Source organism: Brachyhypopomus gauderio, unplaced genomic scaffold (assembly GCF_052324685.1).
Source record: "Brachyhypopomus gauderio isolate BG-103 unplaced genomic scaffold, BGAUD_0.2 sc54, whole genome shotgun sequence".
Classification (NCBI taxonomy): domain Eukaryota; kingdom Metazoa; phylum Chordata; class Actinopteri; order Gymnotiformes; family Hypopomidae; genus Brachyhypopomus; species Brachyhypopomus gauderio.
The window spans coordinates 1324210-1341642 of NW_027506878.1; the positions used below are offsets into that span (position 1 = coordinate 1324210).

Below are 17433 nucleotides of genomic sequence, written 5' to 3' on the forward strand. Positions count from 1 at the left end.
TAAACAGTATGTTAGACACTACATTAGTGGGTTAGGAAAGTATTCTAGTATGTTAGATGTTAGTATGTTAGACCGTATGTTAAATACTACATTAGTGGGTCAGGAAAGTATGCTAGTATGTTAGATGTTAGTATGTTAGACCGTATGTTAGACACTACATTAGTGGGTTAGGAAAGTATGCTAGTATGTTAGATGTTAGTATGTTAGACCGTATGTTAGACACTACATTAGTGGGTTAGGAAAGTATGCTAGTATGTTAGATGTTAGTATGTTAGACCGTTTGTTAGACACTACATTAGTGGGTTAGGAAAGTATGCTAGTATGTTAGATGTTAGTATGTTAGACCGTATGTTAGACATAGACTGAGGTGAACCTCAACCCAGACCCCATGTGCACTATGACCTTTACCCTTACCCCTTCAGTTTAGGGTTGATGTGTTTTGTGGTTATTTTTATTTTTAAGCTCTTTAATTACATTTACATTTACGGTATTTAGCAGACGCTCTTATCCAGAGCGACTTACAAAAGTGCTAAGTGTTTAGTCAGAATATGCATCTCTATCTAGTATAAATAGGTTTAAGTCCAAACTACTCGAGCTCAAGCACTGCCATAAACAGTTGCCAGTGCTGATACCTAGAAAGAAGACAACAAAATATAAGATTAGACACAGAACAATACCTACAAGACTACATTAGCAAGTGTTCCCAGAGATAAAGTGCAACTACGATTTATACCAATGCTTCAGTAGGTTAGTGCTTATAAGTGCTTTACAAAGAGATGGGTCTTCAGTCTGCGTTTGAAAACCACGAGAGAGTTCGCTGTTCAGATAGCCAGTGGAAGTTCGTTCCACCGCCAGGACAGAGAAGCACCTTGTTATTTTTTACAGCCATCCATATAAAGATAGGAGTGGGTCAAGGGTTACGAGAGTATCTGAATAGTGTCCAGTAACTGTCACTGCAACCTGTCTCACCTGTGTTCCTGACGACACACCTGAGGAGGCGTGATGGGGGGTGGGGGTGTTAGTGGGGGGTGGGGGTGTTATTTTTTTACTGAGAGCAAGGAGCAAATTAAGCCTGGGGAGGAGGAGCAGATCAGTAGAATACATGTGTGTGGATGGGGGGGGCAACAGAATGGTGAGAATGGACAGGTGGTGAAGTCAGAAGTTTAATGTACAGAATGTTGACGGGGAAGAGAGAGACTTTATAGAGAAGATCACTGGCAGGGTGGAGGGGTGGAGAAGAGAGACTTTGTAGAAGGGGTGGAGGAGTATACACACTGGAGTGGGTGGAGAAAAGTCCATTTTCTTTGTGCTAATTCATGGTAAGTATGATCAGATCATTGAACATAGCATTCTAATATATAATATTAGTGCTGGTACATTATAATTTCTTGAAGAAGTTTTCACAAGGAACTGAGAATAGAACCTGTTTGAACAAGTCTTTTGGACACAAATGTGGCTTACGCAAAGAACTGTGCACAGAACGTGTTTGAACAAGTCGTCATTACCAGAAATGAGCCATACTGTGGATATGGAACACAAAGGAGAAGGTTGTGAAGGAAAGAAGAATAATTCCTTTGTCCTTGTAGATTTGATAAATATTAACTCCTTGCTGTAAGGTGAACAAGGTAACTCCAATTTAACTCCTGTTAAATTTAAATATTATAATTGGCACATTTCCATCAGTTTTAATAGGTGAGTTTTTCATTTTCTCTCAAAATGTATGTTGTATAAACTGCCACTATATTGGGATCAAGCTAATATAATAAAAATAAGAGTAATTGTTTTAGAACTATATTATAGATTTATAGACTAGACAAATACAGTGTAACTGGCTAGCTCATAGGAATTTTTCTTTGTGGTTTACATGTCAGACGTGGGTTTCTATGACAGACATGCATCGTGTGGTATCTGAAACCCATGTTTGCACTTAACCTCATTCCAGTTTGAGTGTGTCTATGTTCAATAATAATGTTAACGTTAGCAGAAAAGCTAAAATGATGTTAAAAGCTTCTATTGTTTATATAATAATAATAATAATCATCATCATAATAACATTTACTTGCATAGCACCTTTCATACATACATGCAACTTAAAATGCTTTATATAATGTTAACTAACAAAATGGAGGCTAGGTGAAACTAGATTTAAAGTAATTTTCAAACTGAAATTAATAGATAAAACGCAGGGCCCACAAAAATGAATAAATAAAACAGATACTAAGAATGCAAAATAACTGTGCCATTTAGAAACTGCTTCCTGGTGTTATCTGTTGTTTTATTTGAGAAATCATTGTGGACGACTACTTTCTTTCCTACATGCTTGTAACTCCGTGATCAAAATCTGTCAGTGTCGTGGAAATTTTCTGAAAATGGATGAGGACTCAGACGTGGTTAAATGATTAATTTATTACAAATATATAAATATATATAAATAGGACGAAGACAGATACAAGACAGACACAGACATGAGAGTCTCATTCAAGCATGACAACTCTCAAGACAGGGGGGCAGTCCCCCTGCTTATATACAACCTTAAACACAATTCAGCAGTTCTAACAGCAGGTTATCTTTAGCACAGCATGTTCCAAAACATAGGTGCCCAGCAGGCTACTTTGTCTCACTTGCTTATGACTTGCACATGTGTGACTTACTCCCATCTCTGGTCTCACATGTGTGTATCTCCTAATATGGACTTCCCTAGAGTTAGTGGAAGCAACTGATGTATCAGTTGAACACAGAGAAAGCTAAATGACCCAAGACTAGTAGCCTAGTGACTACCAGTTAACAGAGTACTCTTACCCTCAGCACTCTCCCTGACCTGGGTCACAGTATAGCACACATGCATAATATGAACTAAACATGGTTACACTGAATCACACTACTTCATTATTGTAGTCCTTCTACTTAGTCAGAATGGTCAAATACTAAATCATAAAGTTCATAATGATCTCTTATAATAACTAAACATGATCTAATCAATGATGATTAGTCAATAATCAATAATTTCTGTCACAGTCAGTTTACAAAGTTCCTTCAGAAACCAACCCTAAAACCCTAAACCTAATCCTAATCGCAACCCTAAACCTAACCCTAATCCCACAATCAGATTTCTCATCTGATGATTTAATAAAAAGTTCGCATCATTGAGATTTTCCAAATTTTGTCACATTAATTTTCTAAGAAAATTGGTGGAAGATTTTCATATCTTGAGTTGTGCTGTCTTTGATGAATTTAATTATAATTTTACATATTAAAAAAATTAAATGCCAGCAAGTCACATCTAGAAACTCTGATGTCACTACATCACTAGTAGCATTTGTGTGTCCAACAAGCTGGGGTGTTCAGGTGTCTTGGTCAGAGACAAGCTGGGGTGTTCAGGTGTCTTGGTCAGAGACAAGCTGTGGTGTTCAGGTGTCTTGGTCAGAGACAAGCTGTGGTGTTCAAGTGTCTTGGTCAGAGTCAAGCTGTGGTGTTCAGGTGTCTTTGTCAGAGACTGCTATCTGCAGTAACTCGGTGTAAATAATTAAATCTTGAAATCTTGGTGTAATTGCAATGTCAAGACAAGAAGTTTATACATATATGATTATCTACGGATACGTACACGCCCATGAGACAGGCTTCATTGGTCGTCAGGTTGTCTGCAGCATGGTACACATCTTTCCTCCAAACTTGTTCTTTTTTCTCCAGTTCAGCTGCATCAGGGAAAAGATATGCGCCTGAAACGCAGTTTCCCCCTGGCGTTTGTGGCACTGGGTGTAGTGTTACTGATTGGGTATGTAACTGAAATTTTTCTCTTTGTGTATGTCTGTATGTGTGTGTGTTATTTTTCTACTATGGTTAATCCCATGTAACAATACCTGCATAGACAATAACAATATTCACATTTCATTACTTACAGAGCTTATTTATCAAGGCGGTCCGATGCTTTTAAGTGGATTTCCACTATTTCTTTACTGTTCCAAAAGAAAATAATATATAAAATATATATATATATATATTTGGCATAAGTGGAGAAAACGTAACACAGTATGTAAGGATACAAGGTGTGTTCATAACGATAATTATTTTCACTAAATTGAAATGTAGGTTAACAGCACCTTTACTGCGAGGCTAATCTGGCTGATCTACAGTACGTTTAACAGCGCCCTCTACTGGATGATATTGCCCATGTTCTTTGCAACACAAAGATATTACAATATCTTTGTGCTTTGACAGGGAAGCTAATACATTCGTATGAAATAAATGAGTGCCTTCCAAGAATAGCCCTCACCAAGAGTGTGCAGCAGATTATGCTCAGCAGCTCTGTGCTAACATGTGAACACCATCAACGCACGTACCTTCAAACTGTCCAGAAAGAGGAGTGTGTTAGTGTGTACAAGGTTCACACAAATTTAAGATAAGATAAGATAACCTTTAATGATCCCACGAATGGGAAATTTTCCAGCACTATCAGCTTCAGATGATGTATCAATCACACACATGTCCAACACCATGTCTTCACCATGTCCAACACCATGTCTTCTCCATGTCCAACATTATGTCTTCACCATGTCTTCACCATGTCCAACACCATGTCTTCTCCATGTCCAACACCATGTCTTCTCCATGTCCAACACCATGTCTTCTCCATGTCCAACACCATGTCTTCACCATGTCCAACACCATGTCTTCTCCATATCCAACACCATGTCTTCTCCATGTCAACACTGGGCAGTCATGGCCAGGCAGTAGGGAACTGGTCTTGTGACCGGAGGGTCGAGGGTTCGATTCCCAGACCTGAGGCCATGACTGAGGTGCCCCTGAGCAAGGCCCTTAACCCTCAATTGCTCACTTGTATAAAAATGAGATAAAAATGTAAGTCGCTCTGGATAAGGGCGTCTGCCAAATGCCTTAAATGTCTTCATCATGTCTTCTTTCTCCCTCAGGTGTTTGTACCTCAGCTTCACCTCCATCCACGTCTAGTGAGTTGAAACAGTCTGTCAGACCATTTATGTTCTTATGCGATGTTCCCAGAGAGAGATGCATTTAACATGTTCTGTTTGTGTGTGTGTGTATGTGTGTGTGTGTGTGTGTGTGTTAACTTGCTTGTTTAAGCTTCTGGAGGGTGTACTGTCCTAAGTAAGTACTTAAGAAGGGAGTGAGTATACATTCAAAACTGGCACTTGTGTATATACATATTACATTATATTTTTAATCCTGCACAGACACAGTATGAACACAAGACAATACTGTTTACCACCACTGCTTAAGTGGTTGTGCTTCTGTCCTCCTGCATGGGGATTACTGATCAAAGAGATCCTGATCAAGGACCCTGATCCTATCCTCCTATTTTTTTTATTTCCAAATCTAAAAATGTATTAGTTTTTACAGTCTCTTTTTGTCAAAACTTTTCAAACTTTTTGAAAAAACTCTTGCTACTCTTGCCAAAACTGTATTATTGCATCCAAACTCTAAACACAAATATCAGGTGATCAGTGAACAGTGTGTAGTCTGTAGTAAAGGTCTATCGGATATACATGTATATCTCACATATACATGAATATTCACAAACATAGAGGTTATTTTTGCATATTCAGTACATTTTCACCATAAAGTTAAAAAAAGTTTTGCATAAACACTGTAGCAACACTACATCATCACTACAACGTAACTGCCATGCCGCCTGGGACTCTGACATTGTCCTGTGATGTTCGTTACAATATTGTACAACAGTAAGAGAAATAATGTTGTCAATGCTGTGTGGCACAGGACACTGGACTATCAGTGAGTGGATAGTACAGCATACTTGGTGCAAATTCATAGCACAGATGTTTCACGCCGTCACTGGTCCAGTGCAGATAGGCAGATTGTCAGTAGCGATGTGCTGTTGTAGTCAGAAACGTATGTTTGCTCTGACCATATTGACGATGGATAGCCACCTTCACCCCCCAGGAAGTGGTAGTCTAGTAGTGCAAAAACATGATGTAGTATGTATAGAGGACAGGTCTACTTATTTATTCTCATTTTGAAGTGTCAGGATGATGCTACAGTGTAGCAGCTCAGATTAGACTGGACCCTTTGCCTCTGGAAAACCATTCCTCCTTCCTCCTTCTCATCCTCTTCATCATCATTTCTGTGCAGTATTGGACTCCTGCCAATATTTGCAACCTGTGGCCTCTTTAGAGGGATTAAGCTCTCATGTCTAAAGACTTTACCTAGAAGTGTTTTAACCTGTGAGGACTGGGTTTGGATCTGGACCCATAGTATTGTTAACCTTGTAAACCCTGTAAAGCTGCTTTGCGACAACTTGAGTTGTTAAAAGCGCTATACAAATAAACTTTGATTGATTGATTGATTTTGGTAGGTTGAGTGTAGCAGTTGCATGGCAGTGTTTTCCAAAAGAAACACATTAGTGCTTAGTGTTAACGTTTTCAAAAATTATCCTGGTAGCTGCAAAAAACTGTAAATAAAAATTAATCTAAGATTAAACAAAATGGATATGAAATTGAGAGAGTAAATGAAGAAGCGTGAGAAACGGAAGAGTCTGTGGTCTGTCTAGATTCATGGTAGTGCATCTAGTGCAGACGTGAGAAAACCACCACGCAGCACTGGCACGCCATCCACAACCACCTTCCTGTGTTCAGCAGAACAGATATAGATTGGACAAACAAGCGGAATGTGGTGTGCTGCAGATATGGCATTTATAGCACTGCAGAGTAAAACTCCACCACTGATTTGTGTTGTTGTCTATTATCTGATACAACACCCATGTTGATCAAGATATCAGGTGTTATTCTTGTAGGTTTGCAGTTGTCATGCCTTTTTGTAGTCTGATATTGAGCCTATGATACAGAGCCTATGATACAGAGCCTATGTTTATAGATCCTTCTGGGTCTTAGCATTGATTCCTGTAGTTTAGTGGTAGTCTGGTTCAAAGGTATCTTGAATTCTGACCCATCTGCATTACTATGTAGGATGTATTCTGTGAGCAGACTGCAAAGCACTTTGTAAGTCAATCAGGATAAGAGCGTCCGCTACGGGGGCAGTCATGGTCCTGTGGTAGGGAACTGGTCTTGTGACCGGAGGGTCATGGGTTCGATTCCCAGACCTGAGTCCATGACTGAGGTGCCCTTGAGCAAGGCACCTAACCCCAACTGCTCCCTGGGCACCGGGCTAAGGCTGCCCACCTCTCTGGGCATGTGTGTACCACAACCCCTTAGTAATCACTAGTGTGTGTGCGTGTGCGTGTGCTAACTGCACAGATGGGTAAATGCGGAGGACACATTTCGATTGTGGTGAAAAATCACAATTGACAAATATGGCACATTTCACATTACAAGTAATTGCCCTAAATGGGAATGTGAATTTGTGATGTGTTGACTGATATAATGTGTACAGAGCTACAGGATGTGAGTGGTATGCAGGACTGGCCACTGGCACTTCCTTATTCGTATTTATATATTAGGGTTGACGTTCTGTGCAGCCCGTTGGTCCCCACCAAAAGCCCATGAGCTGTGCCCTGATTACTCACACGCAGTCGCATCTCTCTACATGATCTGCGTAGTCTGTTTCCTCATCGCTACAGTCTTCCCAATCAGTTCGTTTTTTTGGGGGAAGTTTTATTTCACGGTTTTGTGTCTGGCAGCCAGTTGCCTCCCTGCATCCTCAGTTCTCTTTTGTGGGGTTTTTTTTGTGTTGAGTTTCTTCCGCGTATTTTATTGGTTTCTAGTTTTGCTGAAGTTTCGGTGTGCCTTTATTTGTTTAGTTTGCCATGCTGCTTTTACGCAGGTCTCGGTTAATTGATTGTTTTGTTGGTTTTGCGCTTGAGTCCGCTCTAATTAAAAAACACTGGGGAATTAGTAAAAAGTATTGGTTACATTAAAGTATTGGTGTTGTTTGACATGGCAATACATCCATACTTCTTCTTACTTCTGTCTGGGTGAGAAACATGTCAATGAAACCTGAGGGATGATGGTGAAGGAACACTGAGGACTGGGGTGCCTCTCCTACTGGGCAGGAGGATCCTGCATCTTCTCTAAAGATACCTGAGAGAGAGAGAGAGAGAGAGAGAGAGAGAGTGAGAGTAGTTTTAGATCTGTCAATTTAGGCATATCTTCAGGTGATAAAAGTTCTTAAAAAAATACATCTTCAGTTTTGTTCATCCCTTACAGACTGCAGGTTTTGTGGATGTATTTAATGCAGCATCAGGTGCTGTTATGTATGTGTTATGTGTTATGTATGTGTTATGTATGTGTTATGTGTTATGTATGTGTTATGTATGTGTTATGTGTTATGTATGTGTTATGTGTTATGTATGTGTTATGTGTTATGTATGTGTTATGTGTTATGTATGTGTTATGTATGTGTTATTGTCTTAAGCTGGAAGTCAACTAGTGATGAATATTTCCCCTTTTTGGCAGTTTTTGTATGTTCACGTGTTGTCTTTGTAGCGTCTTTGTAGCGTCTTTGTAGTGTCTTGTGTGTGTGTGTGTGTGTGTGTGTGCGTATGTGTGTGTGTGTGTGTGTGTGTGTGTGTGTGTGTGTGTGTGTGTTAAATGTTCTATGCTGCACCACTGTCTCTGCTTCCGTTCCCTCACCCACCATCACACATGTGGTGTAGCATCATTACCCCCCCCCCCCCCCCCCCCCCCCCCCCCCCCCAGTGTCACTTAAAGGGCCAGACTCCTTGAGTCAGTCCCACCAGGATTTCGCGGGCCTTTTTTGTGATTGTTGCGGGCTAAAATGTTTGATGTTGCGGGTGTTTTTCAAAAAAATTGCGATGGAAGTTGCGGTGAGTTTTTGCTTTTTTATGAGTACATTACAATAGGGAGTAAATGTTGTATGGTTTCCTCTATTTAGTAGTCAATTTTAATTATCTATTTACCTATTTATTCAGGGTTGGCAACTTTTCAAGATCGCTTGAAGTGAGATTTGAACCTGGAGGGGGTGGCGAACATTAATTGTTGACTGGGGGGGCGGGGTTAGCGTAAGTTGTTACCGGGCAGCCTGTAAAATGGACACAAATTAAGTATTATATGGAGATCGATCGCCAGTGGTTGGCGCCAGAGCGAACTAGTAACTCATAGATATGGATCAGAGATAAATAAACTTTCTCAGTTCAAAGTTTAAACTTATAAACTTTATCTCAGACCCTCGCCGCTTGCGTGCGCTGCAGTGACTTCGCGGGCTACCGTTGCATTGTGGGGAATGTAGTGTTTGTGCGTGCAAAACACCATCGGGCGGCTGTGGCCTGCGGGCCGGTTCTAATAGTAATTAAATATCATCCAGGGGGCCATAGATAATCAATTCGCGGGTCGGATCTGGACAGTTTATCCCCGCTTTCATGTAGTGTACCGGGATACTGCTTTTCCCGATCTTTTTGCCGTTATTTTCGTCGCTCATGCTGCTTTCAGTCTGCTCCTCTTGAACGTATATACGGAGGTAAGGCGGGAGTTTGTCGACGTCACATCAAGACGACATCAGTGATTGGTCAAATTTGCGGGAAAGTTGCGGTGATTGGCTGAAGTTGCAACACCGCCCTGAATTCGCGGGGTTTGCTTGAAGTTGCGTTGAAGTTGCAAATCAGGGTCTGCTTGAGTGGCCAAGTGTCTGTCCATTAGGGAATTCACCGTGAGGAGTAGTAGTCGCTACAGTATCTCCTGACATTACGTTTGTGTAGATGCGCGGTATTATTTGTAAAATTATTTGTAAATGTAATACAAGCGAACTGTTCAGTCAGACAGCTATTTGTTGTGAAACGAAATATCATTACAATTTCAAGCATTTTAAAGTAGGCTACGTTAGTCAAAATTCCAGCACTTTTCAAACGTGGGACACAAAGCAACATTAAAATTCGTCAGGTAAATGTTCCTTCCCCTGTTTTTGAGGGGTGTTTCTTTACACTACCACATATCGTTACGGGAGGACACTGCAAAAAATGACTTGAAAAACGCGCTCGCGCTCTCACAGGGTCGCGCGCAGCGTGCGGAGCCAAGAAGAAAGCAAATATATATTTTTACTAGGGAAAATAAAAATAGTAACGCACAGTTACGTGGATAAGTAACTTTAATCTGATTACTGGACTGGAAATAGTAGTGCGTTATATTACTCGTTACCGAAAAAAGTGGCAAGATTAGAGTAACGCGTTACTTAGTAACGCGTTACTGACATCGCTGGTTATAACAGGGAAACTAAGAAAACACACAGGGTGATCTCAATATTAAAATCTATTCTTATACTCATCCACATTCTGTCATACATTTTCTATCACATTATTTTATTAAGAACCTGCAATTTAAGTTGCATACATCAGAACTGAATAGAAACTAATAACATAACCATGAGGAAATAACCCTGATGAATCTTTGCTTTTCTCTGTATGTTTTAGAGGTTGTACACCACAGCCTAGTATACTATACGGGTAAGTGAGACACCTTCCAGTGCTACATTTAATTCTAGTAGAATGTTATCATATCCTCGTAAGTGTTATAGGTGTGTGTGTGTGTGTATATGTGTGTGTGTGTGTGTGTGTGTGTGTGTGTGTGTGTGTGTGTGTGTGTGTGTGCGTGCGTGCGTGTGTGCGTGCGTGTGTGTCAGTCGAAAAGACATCATTACTGTGACACCATGGTTGGCTCCAATCATATGGGAAGGCACGTTTGGGACGAGTACCATCGACGCCATCTACAAACCCCGGAACATCACCGTAGCCACCACGGTCTTCGCCGTGGGCAAGTACGCAGTTATCCATCTCTCACAATGTTTTTAGACATTAAAGTAGAAGGTAACGTAAAATAAAAACTTGTTTTTATTGTTAATTTTAACGTAATGCCTATCACCACTAATCACAAATGGTGTTATAACAAATGTGCTATGTTAGCATCACTACGGTTACAGGAGATGTTGGTTTCTGGTCACCAGGAACTTCACTGCCAACCCTTAAAAGAACATTCAAATTGTAGTGACATCTAGATAAAAGAGCAGACAGTGAGATCTGTGAGCTAAGAGTGTCAGGGCAGGCCCCTGCACTGCATAGACTTGTTAAGATCTTGTTAAGGCTGTGCATAGACTACCGGGGCCTTAACAAGATCACGGCAAAAGACCGCCATCCGCTGCCCCTTATGGCAACCGCGTTTGAGTCCCTACATAAGCCGCGGTCTTCACTAAGCTAGACCTGAGGAGCGCGTACAATCTGGTTCGGGTGAGAGAGGGGGACGATTGGAAGACTGCTTTTATCACCCCATCGGGACATTACGAGTACCTGGTCACGCCCACGCAGTCTTCCAAAGGTTCATAAACGAGGTTCTGCGTGAGACCTTAGACCGCTATGTATATGTGTACTTGGATGACATATTGATTTATAGTCGGTCACAGTAGGAACACATTAAACACGTGCGTCGTACATTAAATTGGAGAAGTCAGTGTTCCACGCCAGGGAGGTGTCCTTCCTTGGTTTTATCGTCTCCCAGAATAAGCTGGCCATGGACCCTGCTAAGACTAAGGCCGTTGCTCACTGGCCTGTTCCCACAACACTTCGCCAGGTTCAACGCTTTCTAGGGTTTGCTCATTTTTATCACCGTTTCATTAAAAACTATAGCAGAATGGCTGCCCCTCTTACCGCTCTAACCAGGAAGTCTCCTGGGCCGTTTGCCTGGAACCCCGAGGCCCAAAAGGCTTTTGACGCCCTATAGGCGCTTTTTGTGGCTGCCCCTGTCCTTACTATTCCCGACCCTGAACTCCCGTTTATCGTAGAGCTCAATGCCTCTGACAAGGGGCTCGGGGCCGTGCTGTCCCAGAGGACTGGGGAACCACCCAAGCTCCATCCCTGTGCCTTCTTCTCACACCGTCTGACGCCGTCCGAGCGCAACTACGACATTGGGGATAAGGAGTTGCTAGCCATCAAAACGGCCCTAGAGGAATGGCGGCATTGGTTGGAGGGGGCCAGGCACCCCTTCTTGGTCTGGACAGACCACAAAAACCTAGCCTACCTCCAACAGGCTAAACAGTTGAACCCCAGGCAGGCCAGGTGGTCCCTGTTCTTCAGCAGGTTCGACTTTACCTTGTCCTATCGCCCAGGGTCCAAAAACACCAAGCCTGATGCCCTTTCACGCCAGTGGGAACCGCAGGCTGATCCCGCAGTCCCTGGTGTCGTGTTACCGGCCGCGAAAATCGTAGCCCCCATCCAATGGGATATTGAAGTGGCTGTCAGACGGGCACTCGTGGCTGAGCCCGATCGGGGGGAGACCGCCTGGGCGGCTGTACGTTCCCTCTGGCCAAAGGAAAGGGGTCATGCAGTGGGGGCACGCCTCACTGTTCGCCGCTCATCCTGGGTCACGCCAGACCACTGAGCTTATCCGTAGACGGTTTTGGTGGCCCGGTATGGGTAAGGATGTAGAAGGTTTCGTGGCAGCTTGCACCGTGTGTACCAGCAGCAAGACCCCCAGGCCCAAGCCCTTGGGGCTCTTGCACCCTCTCCCGGTGCCTTCGCGTCCCTGCTGTGTTTTTCTCTTGTTTCTCTCTCTCTCTGATCATTTTGGGAAGTTTTTTATTTTCACCGGTTCTTCCCCCGGCGGTTTTTGTTTCCCTTTTGTTATCATTTATTCGCGTTGAGTATTTTTTCGCGTCTCTTAAGTTTCATGGTTTTGCATTTCTTTTGTTTTGTTACATACATTGCGTTGAGCAGTTCCGTGCTTCTTTTGTTTTTGCACGCTATGTTTTTCGTAGGCTACTTACCTTGTGTTGAGTTTATTCCGCTTTTCTTTTCTGTTGGTGGTTTTCCTTCGTGCTGCCTACACGAAGACGTTTTCTTTTGTATCTTTTCCCGCGAGCGTTTTGGCGGTGGTCTGTTTTTTGTTTTGTTTTGTGGTTTTGGCGTTTGAGTTTAATTCAACCCTACGCGGTGTATGCACGTTCGCGTATCGCCACATAAGACCATGTGGTTTATGCGCGTTCGCGTGTCCCCACATAACAAAGAGATTATGACTGATTATTGGGAAACACACACATGTAAAGTTATGTAAACTCACACATGTAAAATTATTATGTAAGCTCACACTTTTGCCTCTAGCCTCCAGCCTTTAGCCTCTAGCCTAGCTTGTCTAAATACAGGAAGAGAGATTTCCAATCAGTCTTGCAATTGATATGTATGTCCCAGGGTTGCCAACTTTTACACATTGAGCGTGAGACACACGCATTTGACCATTTTCACACGTTCTCACGCCACATTGCGATATCTCACGCTGAAAAAAAGTAGTTTATTTACCTCTGATCCACATCTATGATTCAATGAGTTACTAGTTCACTCTGGCGCCAACCACCGGCCATTGATAGATCGCGATATAACACTTAATTTGTGTCCATTTTACGTTCGCCACCACACCCCCCGTCAACAATTTACACTCGCCACCTCCTCCAGGTTCAAACCTCACTCCAAGTGATCTTCAAAATTTGGCAACCCTGATGTCCCGCTTACGGCAATAATGCCACTGATATGGCTGGAGTTTCACTGCTGTTGAATGCTCATCAGGAGACATTAACATTCACACTACAGATGCACAGTTCAAGCTCCTGCACTCATAATCTAAATACGCTACAGCTCTGGTTTGGTCTTTTTGTCAAGACAAGTTGCAAGACTCACAGTGGTCGTGGATCATAGTGGATACAAAAACACCCACACAGCTGTCATACAGCTAAATTGACTGGACTGTTAACTGAACTGATATTTCCCTCACCCTCAGATATGTGCGGTTCCTGAAGGACTTCCTGGAGTCAGCAGAGACGCACTACATGCAGGGTTACCGTGTGCATTATTACATCTTTACAGACCAGCCAGAGGCAGTTCCTATGGTAACACTGGGTGCCAACCGTAGTCTGACTACACTGAAAATACCAAGTTCAAACCGCTGGCAGGAGATCTCACTAGGCAGGATGGAGAAGCTCGAGGAACTCATTGAGAACCGACTGGTCAATGAGGTCGACTACATCTTCAGCCTCGACGTGGACACCAAGTTCTATGGTCACTGGGGGGCCGAGACTCTGGATCAGCTTGTTGCTGCAGTGCATTTTGGTTTCTACAAAACACCACGTGACGAGTTCACATATGAGAGGCGTCCTGAGTCCCAGGCCTATATCCCCTATGGAGAGGGGGACTATTACTATGCTGGTGCAGTGATTGGTGGTCTAGTGAATGAGGTGCACAAACTGGTTAAAACCTGCCGGATACAGCTGGAAGTGGACAAGGCCAATTCTATTGAAGCGGTGTGGCAGGAGGAGTCCCACCTGAACAAGTACTTCCTGTACAACAAGCCCACCAAGATCCTGTCACCTGAGTACCTGTGGAATGGGTTGTCATTCTTCAAGAGTGAGATTAAAGTTGTCCGTTTGTTACACGTCCCAAAAAACTATGATCAGATCAGACCTAACTGATTCTGTAAAAGACATCCTGCATCTCACCAGGTTTCCATCCAGGGATTTATAATAATAATCATAATAATAATACATGCAAGTCAAAGTTCTTTACAGAATAAATTAAAAAGAAACATTAAAAGGAAGCAAAGATGAGAAGACAAAAAGAAAAAATTAAAATAAATTAAAGATACAAATGCAACAAACACAATAAAATAATGTAATAAAGTGACAAATTATAAAATAATAGACAACATAATGTTGACTATCTAAACAAGAAGGTTTTGAGACTATTCTTAAAGCTGTGCAGGGATGAAATGCCTCTTGTGACGGTGGGTGCGAGGCGAAGGACGAGACACAAACCCTTCTATGGCGACATACGTCACTTTTAATTATAACGATTATTGCGCAATTTAGCGCACATGGAACACGAAAACACAGAGACGTGTAACGTTTAGACAACGACGAGCACAGGACACTGTGCGAGCGCACATTAAATAGACAGACCACATTAGCCCCATGTGATTACGAGACGATTCACAGGTGAGACACATTATTCACACAACAAAGCTGTCACCACGGAGTTCCGAAAACGCAGACAGAGCACGTGGACAACGTTTACACACGCCCAAAAGGGAGGGGCCGGGGTCCTCAACGTGACACCTCTGAGCTCTTCAGGAAGAGAGTTCCAGAGCTTTGGGCCATAGTGGCTAAAAGCACCCTCACCTATCTTTAATCTGCTTTTAGGAATCATCAGTAGATTACTGTTTGAAGACCTGAGAGATCTGACTGACATATCTAACCATCATTTCACTGAGGTAAAGGGGAGCGAGACCATGAAGTGTGATATTGGCCTGTAAAGGTGCATGAAGGACTGAAACAGATAAAAGAACATTAGAAAAGTAGATAACCATATGGTCAGTAGTCTTGGTATTGGTAATAGCAGGAATACAGTGCATGTAATGTATCCATGTTTAATGCATGCATGTATGCCACAACACCCACAGACTACAGTTCCCACATTTCCTCCTGTTTGTTCTTTATGCCCTGTTGCCATGTGTTACCTGTGTGTATTCACCCTCTTGTTTGTTCTGTGTAAAGTTTTTCACTGCCATGTTTTTATTAACTGAGACAGTTTTTTCATCATATTTACCCTTTTGTCTCCCATTAAACCTTTTGTACAGCACCTGTTACCAATTCTTCCGCCTCTGCACCCTGACAATGTATGAATGAATAATGTGACATTTGTATATATAATATAGTACAATGTATATTATTACAGTCAAATGCAGCTTATTTCACTGTGGCTGGACAGAACTTGATCCAGTCTTGTGTACATATGACCACATTGAAAATAAATAAAATAAATATTGAATTTATTGAAAATAAATAAATTGCCCTCTATCTGACATGCAAACTCAAGTAGTGTAGCTGCGTGAAACAAAAACAGTGTAAATTTAAACATTAATTCCTGGTTGACTTGCCTGACATTGCACAATATTCAGCCAATATTTCTCCTGTAGCATACCCCCACGAACCAGGATGAGACCTACTGATGATTTTATGGGTTTTATTTAACTTCTTCTCAATTTCAGCAATCACCGTAACCATTTTTTATCCCAATACCAATTCAATCACCGTAAGAGCTGAAACACATACAAAATATAACACGCTTAACTTGCTGCCTTATATTTATACAAAACGAACATATACATACAAATGCTAAAAAATATATATCTGTTTAACCAACCTTTTGCCTCTTCGGAGGTGTATGGAGTCAAATTAGGGTCTTTAATGGTGACGAGAAAAAAAATATATCGCAAATATAAGATTAGCATTTTGCATTTTACGTTCCTATTTTGTTTCTGCAATACTTTCCCTCTTTTGCGTTTCTTTCTTTTCTTTGCATTTGTTGCTGCTTTTTTTGCAATACTTTCTCCCTTTTGCATATCTTTCTTTTGTTTGCGCTTCACTGCTTTTCTTTGCGTCTCGCATTTTACGTTCATAATTTTTTTTTGCGCTTCTCTCTTTTCTTTGCTCCAGTTTTACCCTCTGTGTGGGGGCGGGGAAAGAGGCGTGGCCAAGAGCGAAAGGCGTGCTGTGAACGTTCAGCGTCATCAGTTGAACTGTCACACAGCGTGGCAATTTGGTTACTGGTATCATGGCAGACGGTCGCCCAGCTGGACCACAGGTATGCGTGCAGACATAGACATCAGGTGCTAAAGCACCACCAACTCTGCCCTTTATCAACGAAAGTGCCCTTTTGAAACTTCGTTTAAAAAATATATATTATTATTATTATTATTATTATTAACATTTTACTGAGGTCGGTTTGAAATGATCTTTTGAAAACCTGAGCGATTAAAAAAAATGCCCTGAAATGCGCCACCACCTCGCACACACCCGACCTCTCTCTTCCTTTAACACCAGATGCGCTGCAGCAGCAGTTCAGTTCAGTGAGTGGAAGGAAGCTGAACTGACGCTGAACGTTCACAGCACGCCTTTTGCTCTTGGCCACGCCTCTTTCCCCGCCCCCACACAGAGGGTAAAACTGGAGCAAAGAAAAGAGAGAAGCGCAAAAAAAAATTATGAACGTAAAATGCGAGACGCAAAGAAAAGCAGTGAAGCGCAAACAAAAGAAAGATATGCAAAAGGGAGAAAGTATTGCAAAAAAAGCAGCAACAAATGCAAAGAAAAGAAAGAAACGCAAAAGAGGGAAAGTATTGCAGAAACAAAATAGGAACGTAAAATGCAAAATGCTAATCTTATATTTGCGATATTTTTTTTTTTCTCGTCACCATTAAAGACCCTAATTTGACTCCATATGAAACCTAGTCTTATCAACCATTATGATTTACAGCAGCAAATCAAATGTCTGGTCATAGGTCACCTCTGACATCTGTGGTGCTGTCGGCAAACACCACGCATCAGACTCTTCCCCCGCTCTGGAAGAAACCGTGTCTAAAAACCATGTCTAGTATTCCTGTACTTTTTATTATTTTTTATTTTATTTAACCTTTATTTAACCAGAAAAACCTCATTGAGATTAAAAAT

At 41.9% G+C, this 17433-nt stretch overlaps 1 protein-coding gene across 6 annotated transcripts; it reads left to right on the plus strand.

Annotated features, from left to right (window-relative positions):
* Window positions 1–1097: 1097 nt before the first annotated feature.
* Window positions 1098–15565, plus strand: LOC143488720 (histo-blood group ABO system transferase-like). Of its 6 annotated transcripts, none has more exons than XM_076987583.1 (7): window positions 1098–1319; window positions 3688–3772; window positions 4926–4961; window positions 5095–5118; window positions 10367–10399; window positions 10576–10710; window positions 13713–15565. In XM_076987583.1, the coding sequence occupies exons 2-7, from the start codon at window positions 3711–3713 to the stop codon at window positions 14398–14400; spliced, it is 978 nt and encodes a 325-aa protein (XP_076843698.1). In that variant the 5' UTR covers window positions 1098–1319; window positions 3688–3710; the 3' UTR covers window positions 14401–15565. The 6 variants fall into 6 exon arrangements, with proteins under 6 accessions (XP_076843698.1, XP_076843702.1, XP_076843699.1 ...); XM_076987587.1 differs by lacking the exon at window positions 1098–1319 and adding an exon at window positions 1386–1692 and having other exon boundaries at window positions 3693–3772; XM_076987584.1 differs by lacking the exon at window positions 1098–1319 and adding an exon at window positions 1388–1692.
* The last annotated feature ends 1868 nt before the right edge of the window (window positions 15566–17433 follow it).